This window comes from Psittacula echo (genome assembly GCF_963264785.1).
Source record: "Psittacula echo genome assembly, chromosome: 2".
In the NCBI taxonomy this organism is placed as follows: Eukaryota; Metazoa; Chordata; class Aves; order Psittaciformes; family Psittacidae; genus Psittacula; species Psittacula echo.
The window spans coordinates 72,373,378-72,385,986 of NC_137737.1; the positions used below are offsets into that span (position 1 = coordinate 72,373,378).

The window sequence follows — 12,609 nt, forward strand, 5'->3', positions numbered from 1 at the left end:
CTAATGGAGGTGGATATTTGGAGTCCAATGTACATTTTGGAAAACAACCATGTAACAATGAGCATGCAATGATGATTTTCTAACACACTGTAACACTGCCAATATTTCTTTTAAAATCTATATTGCGCTTTATGCATTTCACCTTACAGATATATTTCTGAAAGTAACCGTCAAAATTATTTCAGCATTGGGCAACAGAGCTCTAACAGCTAAAGTTAAATGAATTACAATTCACAGAATTATAGAACAGCTCAGGTTGGACGGGACCTTGAGAGATCATGTGGTCCAACCTTTCAGGGGAAAGGGAGCCTAGATGAGATTATCTAGCACCCTGTCTGGTTGCATCTGGAAAACCTCCAGTGATGGGCCCTCTACCACATCCCTGGAGAGGTTATTTCAGTGATTCATTGCTCTCACAGTAAGAAGTTTCTTTCTTATATTGAGATGAAACCTCTCCTGATAATTCATGCTGAATTTTGTAATGAGAGTCTTAATGTTTGCGTTTATATTGCTTGATCTTTTCCATCAATACCTACATTCACTTAAAATAACAGGAAGGCCACACAGTAAGAGCACCAGCTGTAACACTGCAATACTCAGATTCAAGAGTAACACAAAGTAAAAAGGATTTGAAGGGTATTTATTCTGAATTAATGCTGCTGTCAGACCAACAAGGCAGTAAAGATATACCTAGTCACTTTACTTCAACAGCTGGGGCTTAAACTCAAATATTAAGTATCACAAACTTCCAATAGGTGACAGTATTGTGTTTTAGTTCCTTTTGAAAGAAGTTCTTCCATAATTCTTTAATGGGTTTTAAAGAGATTTCCTGTGGCCTTTCACTGTAGCATTGTGATTACTGATCCAACTGTAGTTCCTCTATTCATCTCATTACTACTCACACTATAAGACGATAGGTAAATAGATCCAATTTGCTACATCTTTCACAATAGTGATAGACATACTGCATTCCCTCTGTACAAACTCAAAATACAAAATAATAACGAGAAAGTAAAAACCTAAAGCCCGCAGAAGTTTTGTTAAGTAGGTATGTATGTTGGAAGTACAAAAAGTTAATTACAGACATGTACTATGCAACTACCCATACAGCAGAGATCTGTGTAAGATCACAGATCATTAGCATTTATAATTTAAACACCTATGATTCCTAAAATGTATCTTATATGTTGTAAATTTGCGGTAATTATCTTCTGTGAAAACATTCCAGCAACCCTACAGAATGAAGTAAAACCAAACCAAATTGATTCCTTTCCAGATTAAAAAAGCATGCACTGAATATCTTCAGAGACTCTACCCAGAATAAAGAGAAAATTGCATAGAAGACCCTGAGAAATTTTACATGCTTGCATAGTTCTTGGGCATCCATAAGAATTTGCTTCAGATTCAACATATCTGCATTTTATTTTGGAGGGGGAGGGGGAAGGGGGGGAATGTACGCCAAGACATTGCTGGTTAAAACATACATATATATATATGTATATAATAAACATATATATATATAAATCCACCCAATAAAACTCCTAACAAACCCTCTCCAAAATCAACCAAACTAAAAAACCAGGAGTGCATCAATGCTATTTTCACAAAAACTACAATTAGAAAAACCCATGAAAAAACATCCCTCTGATGTCTTTGCATAGAATTTAGGTTCTCACCTTTCAAACACCTTGTTAATATGAGGAATTTCTTGTAAACAGATCATCTCTAAAAATGACAGTGCCAATTAAACCTCAGAATTAAGAAAAACAGACACACTTACCAAAACATCTTAATGTGAATTAGTTCAATTAAAACCATTTGCTTGAGGTAGCTGAAAACCTGAAAATTCTGTATTGCTGCTGATACACTAACCCCATGCTGCCCAAATGGTTTATATATCCACCAGTTATAGAAAACATGTAAAGAATACTCTCTTGTTCCACCAGAAAAACCACATCATCAGTTTGCAGCCATACCAGGAAAAGAAAGTTTAACATGAACTAATTTCTTAATTGGTTGTCTAGCATTACAAGCAAGTATAACACAGCAGCAGGGAACTACAACAGCACATATACCCTCAGGACTAATAAACATCTGGAGTACATTAGCAAAGCTGATCTTGCTTTCACCCTACCAGAAGATAGCGCTTGAAGACTGCACACTAATGCATACATTTTGTAAAAAAGCGAGAGTTAACTTACAAACAATTTTTCTCCCATCCCAACTCGTTCCCTCTCTGGAGCCAGCAGCTTAAATTTAGCAGCACAATGTAATACAATGAATTTAATATTAGTATGGACTGTAGACAGTAACATTTATAAGCCTAAATAAACTACCCAAATAATAATTTACTGCCTACTCTTTATTCTGTTTGTATACTATTTCTGCATTCCTAGATCCAGAGTATAGGACAGCAACAGAATCTGAAGTTTCAAGAAATTAACTTTTTACTGTGCTAACACATTTTAAGGAAAAACCAGCATGAATAATACATTCCTGGCATATCTTCATTTAAAAAAAAAGCAAAGCAAAACAAAACAAAACTGCATCTCGGAAATCACAGAAGTTGGTTTTTGTCTTTTTTGTTTGGGTTTTTTTTTTGTTTGTTTGTTTTTTTGGTTTTTTTTTTTTTTTTTTCCAAAATATACCATTTACATGGAGCATACCTATCAGTGACTCCAGTGCCAAGTGCATATTTAACCAAGGAAACACAGGAAAAATAAATGTACTACATTCTTCTTCTACCGAAGAGTCATGACAAACCAGAAGTATAACTAAAGTTTTGTTACAATTACAACTGAAAAATCATGAAAAGAGCAAATAAGTTCAAAAGATCTTAACATTGCTTTTTATTAAAAAAGACTTTACGGGGTTTCAACTTCTTGTGCACAGATATTTTAAAGGTAAGAAGGATGAAATTAAAACACTCAGATGCCATGCGAAATATAAACAGTTCAACAGTTTTGCTAAGACCTCTTCTCTTCTTGTGCAGTAAGATCTCACCAAAACAAAGATCTAAAAGAAAGCACAATGCTTTTTGAAGTAATTTAATTTGTGCTTTTATGTTCTGTAAATCAAGTCACCTGTGCTGAACCAAATTGCTGGTTTACCCCAAGTTTATCACTACTGCAGTTCCTACAAGGTACTTAAGTGCCTACAGTACCTATGGCTCATGTACATACCTTGACCCCACTTTTTTGAATGTTACCTGCATACTCTTGGCTTGCAGCATGTTACAGCCTCCATTAAAATGACAACTAACATGAAATTTACCCACAATAGATTTTTCCATGACCTGCAAACCAGTCAGTGATTTAAAATCTTTAAATGCAGCTTTACTTTCATATTTCAAAACTATTACCAAATTGAGCATAAAAATTGTTCTGCAACATCAATCCCTTCACAACTCTGCTTCTTTTGTTTTGTTTTCCCCTCTCAGCCTGAGAGGCAGAGGTTTCTCAAGGGAGTCACGCATCTCCCTTCTGTAACCCAGCTTCAGCCACTCTGCAATTCTGCCAGCTGCTGCACCACTTACATGGCATTTGGCTAAGGCTTTTTATAAAAGCTGCTGGTTGATCAGGGGATAATACAAGGTCAGTACGTTTTGCAGCGACAAAGAATATTGTTAAGAAGTGACCAACCTCAGCCTAAATGGTTTTTCAGTGTGATTTTCTATGCGAAGTCAAACACCAGTTGTTACACAGCCTTGCAGCATACATACACATACACAGCATGTATATGAGCAAGACTAAAAAAAAAAGAGACCCTACAGATGTGCAACCAGGTGAATACAGTTACTGTATTCTTTCATCCATTATGTATCTTACAGTGAATTTTCTCACAGGCTACAATAGTAAGGGAAGGCTGATCTATAGCCTCTGGACTCTCTGAAGGGCGGCAGACTTCCTTACCAGCCTTAACCACCTTTGAACATTTTTTCCTGTGCACAGCGGGCCCTTGTCCTGTGCTACAGCCTGACCACCCACTGTTGCTTGTTGACCAAACACACAGTGCCTGGAGCCCGCACCGACACAACCAGTATAAGATTCCTTTCAAGGACATCGCATTGAGAATTTCAATTTGTCTAGGCAAGAAATTAGGCCAGGAGGAGAAATTACCAAAAAATTAACCTGCTCAACAGATGAAGAACTCATTTTACTCTTTTTCTTGAATACTTCTTCTTTCTTTTCCTTACATTTTTTAGAAATATGTCAGTTTTAAGTGATCAAGAAGAAAATGGGTTGTATTTCTAGCAGAGATGAGCATGGAAGATAAAATTGCTGCTTTACAGAAAAAATGTTTTTGAAATACATTTAAAAAAGAATGCTTTTTTAAAACTTAAGGCTGGTCTTCATTATATTAAACATTTATAAAGAAACCATTTTTCAGTTTACCACAGAAAGGTTAATTGGGCCTATTATTTCTAGTGGTGATTTAAGTATTTCTCAGCCTCAGGGTAAGCCTTATTGTCAGTCTTGTAGGCCAAAAAATACTGAAGCAAGAGCCAAACACTTCAAGTTCAGCACATAAATAAAAATGACATAATTTTACTAGCACTAACTCCAGTGGACATCAAGATCATCATCAGCTTTGAAAATAACCAGCTTTTAGTTAACTGCCTGAATAAGGACTTAAAAGACTACAGCAGACACCAATGTAAAATTCTGGCCTCAGAAGTTTAACTTTATCTGTAGTACTACTAATGTTTTCAATTTAAATTTTAAACTACCTGTGCTGCTTTTTAATCACAGTATTTACTGTCTTTATAATGCTTTCAATATTATAAATACTAAATAAGAATGCCCTCTTCACTTCTGAACATGTCAGATTCTACTAAATATTCTAAATAACAGGGAAGTTACAGATACAGGTGGTAAAAGAGGAAAACAAATCCAGTGTCAAATTCTGTACTGATTAACATTTTTTTTTTTTTTTTAATTAATAACCCATTAAGGGTTTGCTTGACATCTGTTGTCAAAAGGGTATTTCTGCTATGGACAGGGGATGTGGTTTAGACATGAAATGGCTCCCAGCTGCAAGAATTCTTCTTCCAGATGTACAGTAAGCAAAGGCAATGGAAGAGAACCAGCTGCTAGGATAACAAATTGAAAAGGCCCTTTTGACACAAGCCTTGCCGGCCTGTCTGATCTAACAAAGATGGATCATTCATTGCAAGGTGAATAGAATCTCAGTGTGGCACAGAAGAAAAAACAACATGGTCTAGCATCCATCTCTTTCCTTCACGCTATCTACAGCTGCTGTTACTCTGGTGCAGAAATAGCCTGCATAGTTTTTACAGTATTTGGAGAGTGGTGCAACATACTTTTGAGAGCTCTAAAAGTTACACTTTTTTTCCCAGTAATAAGAACTACAACAAAAATCACAATGACTGAACTAGTATACTCCTGTTTCAATAGCTGTATCCATTTTAGGAACTTTCATAGGTTGTATATCAAATATTTGCAACCCAAAGGGTAGCAGAAAGATTACACTACAACTGTGTGCTTCCATTTACAGTTTTAACTTCTAAAGGTTATTTATTTATTAACAGATAGCTTACCTGCAATCGTATTACATAGTATCTCAGAAAGACCTATTACAAAATGAAGACTTTTTTAGTTAGTTTGATAACTGGATTAGAGTTACTGGCTCTCCATTTTAGCTCAAAGGATCATGAAACCTAGTAAGCCACTATTAAAGTCTAACCAAATAAGCACTGGCCACACAGAAAACAGTCTCAACCTCCATAGCTTCTTTTCCTGATACTCATGTTAAGAATCCATTGCTTAACTCATTTTGGCTATCTGCCCAGTGCCCTAGGAAAATTTTAAACTAAACCTCATTTATTTACATTTATTTTCATGTCATCTTACGTCATTATATCCCCCATGTTTCCCGTACTCCAACAAGTCTGGGAAGCATAAATCATAGCGAAAAACTACAGTTATGCCCTAATAATAGAGGAATTGCCAAGTAAAGTTAAATATATGTAAATTTTACAAATATGTAAAATCCTAACTGAAGAAAACAATTTACTATTCAGGTACCAGGTTTAAAAGTCCCCAGACTTCTACAAATCCTAAGTTCAAATTCAGAAGCAGAAATTCAGACTTTAGTCAATACAAAGTATAAAATACCAGCACAATTCAGTTTCTAATTCAACTATCTCTTGCTAGCAATTAAAGACAACACTATTTTGCTCTTCTACGTTAAGTTTTATATTCACAGCCTTCAAAAATGTGTTCTCTTGTCTATTCAGTCTCAACACCCTCTAACATAGCTACATACTAAATAAAAGCAGCAAACTGTCTTTACCTACATCAGGTCCTTCCAGCAGGCAGCAACAGTGGGATGTGATTAAATATATAAAAAGAAATCCATCAATAGTTCAGGAAATAACTTCATAACCATGAAAAACCCCAAAGTTTTCAAAACCAAGAAAAGTGCACAATTGCTGCCTATTCCATTAGTAAGGCAGATATATTAAATAGAAAGCATAAAAAGTTAATAAATTCATATATTTACAAGAATTATCACGTCAGCAGAGCTAGATTTCCAGCGAATTGCACATGGGTCCCATATCTACAGCTGCACCTTTAATAGAAGAATCTGACTATCAGAGAAGAAGGAGAATGGTTTAATGTAAGAACACAAGCACAGGAACTTTATGATTTGGTCATCCCTTGTACTTCCTCATGCTTTAACTATGACTTTGGCTATGGTGTTTGGTTCCTTCGTTTTGGCTGCTCGTACTTCAGAGCACTTCAGAGCAGGAGAAATTCTGATCTGCTGTCATATATGCATGTTCACCCACCCCTTAAAACATGTGGGCTTGGACTGCAAAAATTTCTCTTAATATGAACATCATCTGCCTGCATTTTTTTTTTTTTACCTTACGATTGAGGAACTATGGCTATGCTGAGCAAGAAATAGGCTGAAGGCAATGATGGGTGAGTAACAACAGCCATATCTGAACATGTAATGAAACATTAATCAATACAATTTAAGAGTAATTGGCAAACCAACATGGTTGTTTGAGTGGGAACAGGGCCTTAATATACTGCAAAGATATTCTTCAAGGGAAATACAGTCAAACATATTGCTGTAAAATACTTCGTACACAGGACTTGAGAGAATTCGCCATCCTACTTGTACCCATTGAAATAAATGTAACCAATTACCTAATGATCAGATTATTTCATCTTTTACTATTAAGAACTGTCTATTAAAATCAAAGAAAACATCCAATTGAACTATTTGCTGTTGGTAGTTGTCAGCCTTTAAGTTGCACTGCCAAATTATCTGACAAAGCTCAGCACAGCTTGATATACCTTTCAGGTTTTGGAAATAATATCAATGTAAGTTGGAGTAAGTGAAAACAGACAGTATTTGAAATACACAGGACTTTTGCTCCTTGAAACAAATTCCAGAAGGGAACTTCAGACCATTACAGCCTTGTAAACTTGCCAGCTTCTTCTTTCAGGCTGCATCAGAGATTGTCCTACGCTATGAAACTTCATGAAACTTCACTGTTCTAGGACATGCTTACAACTGCAGAGTACTTCCACAAAATGGGGCTAAGCTCTTTTTTACCCCCTCCTTTTTTTTTCTTCTTTACAAAAAAAAAAAAAAACAACAAAAAAACAAACAAAAAAAAACCCCAAAACAAAAAAAAAACCCAGCAACAACCCAAACCACACCTTTTCATGTAACAGTACTACTGGGAGTGAAGGATTCACACTTAGATCAAAAAGATATACTTAAGATATAAAACCAAAGGAATTTAAATACACAATTTTCTGATAGTACCTTCAACCACACCAGCATGTATATTAGCTCACTCTTCAGCTATGCTTAGGAGAGCCTTATTAACAAGAGAGCAAGCATCAAAGAACCTACAGAGGATGCAGAAAAGTAGATTTACTTCTCATCAATATCGGAGATTTGTTCTGACTGCCATTATGAAGCAGATGATACATCAATAAATCTCTTAAAGAAGACAGCAGAAGATGCTGCATCTAGCTTGTAATTACTACTAACTTGTAATTACTTGTAACCAGTATATTAACCATGCCAAGTGCAAGGTCCTACACCTGGGTCAGAGCACTCTCAGGCACAGCTACAGGTTGGGTGGAGAAGAGATTCAGAGCAGCCCTGCAGAGAAGGACTTGGGGGTGTTGGTTGATGAAAAAATGAACATGAGCTGGCTTCAGTGTGCGCTCGCAGCCCAGAAAGCCAACTGTATCTTGGGCTGCATCAAAAGGAGCATGACCAGCAGGTCAAAGGAGGTGATCCTGCCCCTCCACTCTGCTCTCGTGAGACCTCACTTGCAGTACTGTGTGCAGTTCTGGTGTCCTCAACATAAAAAGCTCATGGAACTGTTGGAACAAGTCCAGAGGAGGGCCACGAGGATGATCAGGGGACTGGAGCACCTCCCGTATGAAGACAGGCTGAAAAAGTTGGGGCTGTTCAGCCTGGAGAAGAGAAGGCTGTGTGGAAACCTCATAGCAGCCTTCCAGTATCTGAAGGGGGCCTACAAGGATGCTGGGGAGGGACTATTCATTAGGGACTGTAGTGACAGGACAAGGGGTAACAGGTTCAAACTTAAACAGGGGAAGTTTAGATTGGATATAAGGAAGAAGTTCTTTACTGTGAGGGTGGTGAGGCACTGGAATGGGTTGCCCAGGGAGGCTGTGAATGCTCCATCCCTGGCGGTGTTCAAGGCCAGGTTGGACAGAGCCTTGGGTGACATGGTTTAGTGTGAGGTGTCCCTGCCCATGGCAGGGGGGCTGGAATTGGATGATCTTAAGGTCCTTTCCAACCCTAACTATTCTATGATTCTACTAAAGTGTTAGCCTGCTAGTAGTGTGGAGACAACCGGAACAACTTTTAACCACAAGAGTACACTGTTGGATTATTATAACTGTCAAAATTTGGAGCAAATTCTACTTAGAGTTCACTTAGGTTTGATTTTTAGCTTGTTTAGCAAGTAATCACAATGTTAATCTTCCCCTCCTGAACACATCACGGCCAGTAAATGAATTCTTCAAGAATATTTACTTTTGACAATCGGGTACAAAAATCCTGTACGAAATGTCTAATTGAGTTTCCAGAAAAGACTTCTCTGGGTAAGAAAAGCAAAGGCTTTTGTCTAATTCCAAATCCGTTTTATGTAGTAAAATTCACATGGAACAGCTCAGACCACAGCTCTACTTTGAAAACTGATAACAAAAAAATGCTTTTGCACAAACTCAGTTGAAAGTTGAAAAATCGTGCACAAGTGCAGAAATAGATAAGATCTGCTCCTGAGGTTTAAGTTTATTATGCTGAAAAGTTTTGACTCAGTCAGTTTGAACCCACAGATTCACAGTCAGAAGAAGAACTAAACTAAGAATAGCCAGAAACTGTTGGTATGTTCAAGGTAGAACTGTAACCACTGTGCGCTTCTTGCAAAGTATGCAATAGGAAGACTCCATCTGCTAGAAACAATATCTATTTGTCTCTGCTGAAAAGAAAAACCTAGAAAAAGTTTCAAAGCCCTTTTAATAGTCTTATGATCCATCTCTTCTCCAAATGCACGATATACAAAAGAATCTTTTTTGGAAGCATGCTGTAAGGACTTCAGTGTTTGAAAATCTATTGTTTTTTTCTTTTTTTTAAATAGCCTGTGAATTTATGAACACATAAAACATTTGTAGCTTATTTAAGTTGATTACATTCCTCAAAGTCTTGAATAACCAATTTGATATCTAGTCAAACCCCACAGTTTTACTCTTTGAAAAGCATACTTCCATTAAAGTAGATTAAAATACATTCAATGTCTCAGATCACAATCAGCACTATTCTACTTGGCAATTAAAAACAATTTTTCTTAGTTTTCTTTTTAACTTCTCCCAACTTTCTATTTTTATGCCAAAAATTAAAAATCTGAAGAAAAAAAATCACATTTAGCAACCTTCTCCCTCATCCTACTAGATACTAAACGAGAAATTTCATCAACTGGGATCATTTCTTAAGTATTTTACAATCTGTGCAAAAACTACATCAGTAAGGACCACATAAAAGGCTGAAGAAAACTACTGAAATTCGATGAGCTCTTTATTAAAAGTAATACTATATTAGCATTTGTTTCATACATGCACTAAATATTAATTATTCACACATGCATTTACCTGGCATTCAGGTTACTTAAATTCCCTCTTCTGTGAGCCCAAACAAAGCTAACATAATAGCCCCTTCGATATTAAGGCTGAGGTAAGCAGATTTGTTGCAAGAAAAACACCAAACAGGTTGAGATTTTCAAGACAAGCCTAGGAATTTAGACACATTTTTCATTCATTTACTGGAGCCTGCATATCAAAATTATATAGACTATTAAACCAAAAACATCCTGAGCACTTTGTACCTTCATGCTCCTGTTTTTCTTGTTAAGAAGCTAAGATATGGCTAAATAATATTTTGCAAGTGAGAGGAGAAAAGGCAAGCTTAGATTTGTTAACCACAGCTGTTTTTACAAGTGAGTTTTGCTCCCGATAACTGCATTTTGCAGGGGTCATGGTGGTGTCATGTCAGGGTTTTTGACAAGGGGGGAAGATGGGGAGGTTTTAGAAACATTCTGAATTTTGACCAAGAAGTTAAGAAACCAACCTGGTGTTTTAGCTGGTCCCACAGCACTTCACACTGTGTTGTGGAGGAAAGAGATGTTAAGCCTCCTGCAGCAATTTTACAGCACATTTCTGCAGTAGCTCCAACTCAGTAAAGTTTTTGTGGTGTCTCAGAATAGAACACCTTATTTGGTTTGGGATGAGCATTCAGTAAACAGGGGAGTTACCTATAAGCCAAGAGAGGCCAGATTCCGATATGCCTACTCATTTCAGAAACAGCAGCAGACCCTGAGACTTCTTGAGAAATAAGGCACTACTTATCAGTTTCCAATTTGAAAATCCAGTTATCAGATTTTACTACTAGAAATACCAGGTCCATACAGCCAACCACCTATTCCCTTTTGAAAATACAGTAACGTGAAGGATCATGTTAACTGGTATATAAGTTGCTGCCACACCTGAAAGCAATACCTATACATTTCTTAGGGAGCAACAGTGGCAAAGACAAAGACAGAATACAACTAAGTATTCCTATTGGTCTTAATATAACATTTTCTAAATATCCTATTTGTCCAGCTCACAGGTCTGTGCCTGAACACTAATCTGAATTTTGAAACTGCACATGAACAAAGAATGAGACAGCACCATATTATTATTCTGCCTATCAAGAAATTAAACATTATTCCACTATGCCCCAATGCCCTGCATTTCCATATACTAACAGCATATCTTGTGACAAAGAAATCTGCCAGAAAACAATCCAAACTTCATGGGACCTGAAAGGAGTATTCTGAGAGGACAGTGAGCTTCAGATAAATGAAATCTAACTCTTTTCTCATGTAAAGAGCTTAAAAGTTGTAAGTTAAACAAAAAGAAAACTCAAACTGCTGTTTTGTTTTTATAACACTATAAAGAAAAAAATACAAGACAGTATTCAACTTTGAAAAGCTATCAAAATTGATGGGAAACCCCCCCAAATATCATTTGTACACTAAGACTTGTCAAATAAAAGGCAATGCCAAATTCCTAGATGTCAAATACATATATATAGAAGAAAAATATATCCTTGCCTTTTTGTTCTTTAACATAGCTCTCCTTACAGTTGTGCATGAGTTGCAGAATCCACTGATGTTGAGCACCAATGCACTGCCAAGCAGGGTCCCCAGGCGCATGAAGATCAGAAAGATATCTGCAAAACAGAGTCCAAAAATCACAGCTCTAACTTGACACACTGAAGGCCTCGTTAAAACAGAGCAAAGATGTACTAAGAAATGGTTTTTTTAATATAAATCTAAAAAAAATGAAAAAATCAAGAATAGTTAAGATACACTCATTTAGTGAGGTAAAACTTTATCTGAAAAACTTACAGAAATAAACAAAACCATATATATTTAATATTATATTAATATGTATTTTCAGTTGTGCCTCAAGTACTTGGGAAACCAAGCTCTTTATCTGCCACGGCTGCAGTTCAGTACTTCATGTCGTCACTGATTCCAAGTTAAGCATCTCAAGCACATAAAATATGGTATTTTTCTTCCCATTTTACTTGTCCTGATTGTATCATCATGTAACCTTAACAAGTACAGTAGAAATTAATTTTTGGCAGCTCATTAATTTTAGCACATACATGTACAGACAGTGTAAACCAAGCTCCTGGACTGTGGTGGCGTTTTTTTGTTTGGTTTGTTTGTTTGTTTTAATTTCTTTTGGGGGTTTTCGCATGTTGGCTTTTTTGTTTTTTCCTTTTTTTTTTTTTGGAGGGGGAAGAGAGTAGGGAGGTTGCGTTTCTTTTTTTTGTTTGGCTGTTGTTTTGTTTTGATTTTTTTTTGTTGTTGTTTTGTTTTGTTTTTTTAAGGTTGAGATATATTTTTTTTGCTCTATGATGTGCACACGAAGTCCAGAGAAAAAAAGAACGGGGAGAGATAATGAAAAGCACTGGGGCTTCTAAGACATGGAAACAAATCACCCTCTGACTTTTGGGGAAAGATAAGTATTAGAGCCA

At 36.5% G+C, this 12,609-nt stretch overlaps 1 protein-coding gene across 3 annotated transcripts in view; it reads right to left on the bottom strand.

The window, feature by feature from the left end:
- Positions 1 to 12,609, bottom strand: part of EXOC2 (exocyst complex component 2) — a 127,350-nt gene that overhangs the window by 64,307 nt on the left and 50,434 nt on the right. For all 3 annotated transcript variants that reach the window (XM_080611708.1, XM_080611706.1, XM_080611707.1), the window contains exon 11: positions 11,675 to 11,793. In XM_080611708.1, coding sequence (XP_080467834.1) covers positions 11,675 to 11,793 — 119 coding nt within the window. The remainder of the gene's footprint in view (positions 1 to 11,674; positions 11,794 to 12,609) is intronic.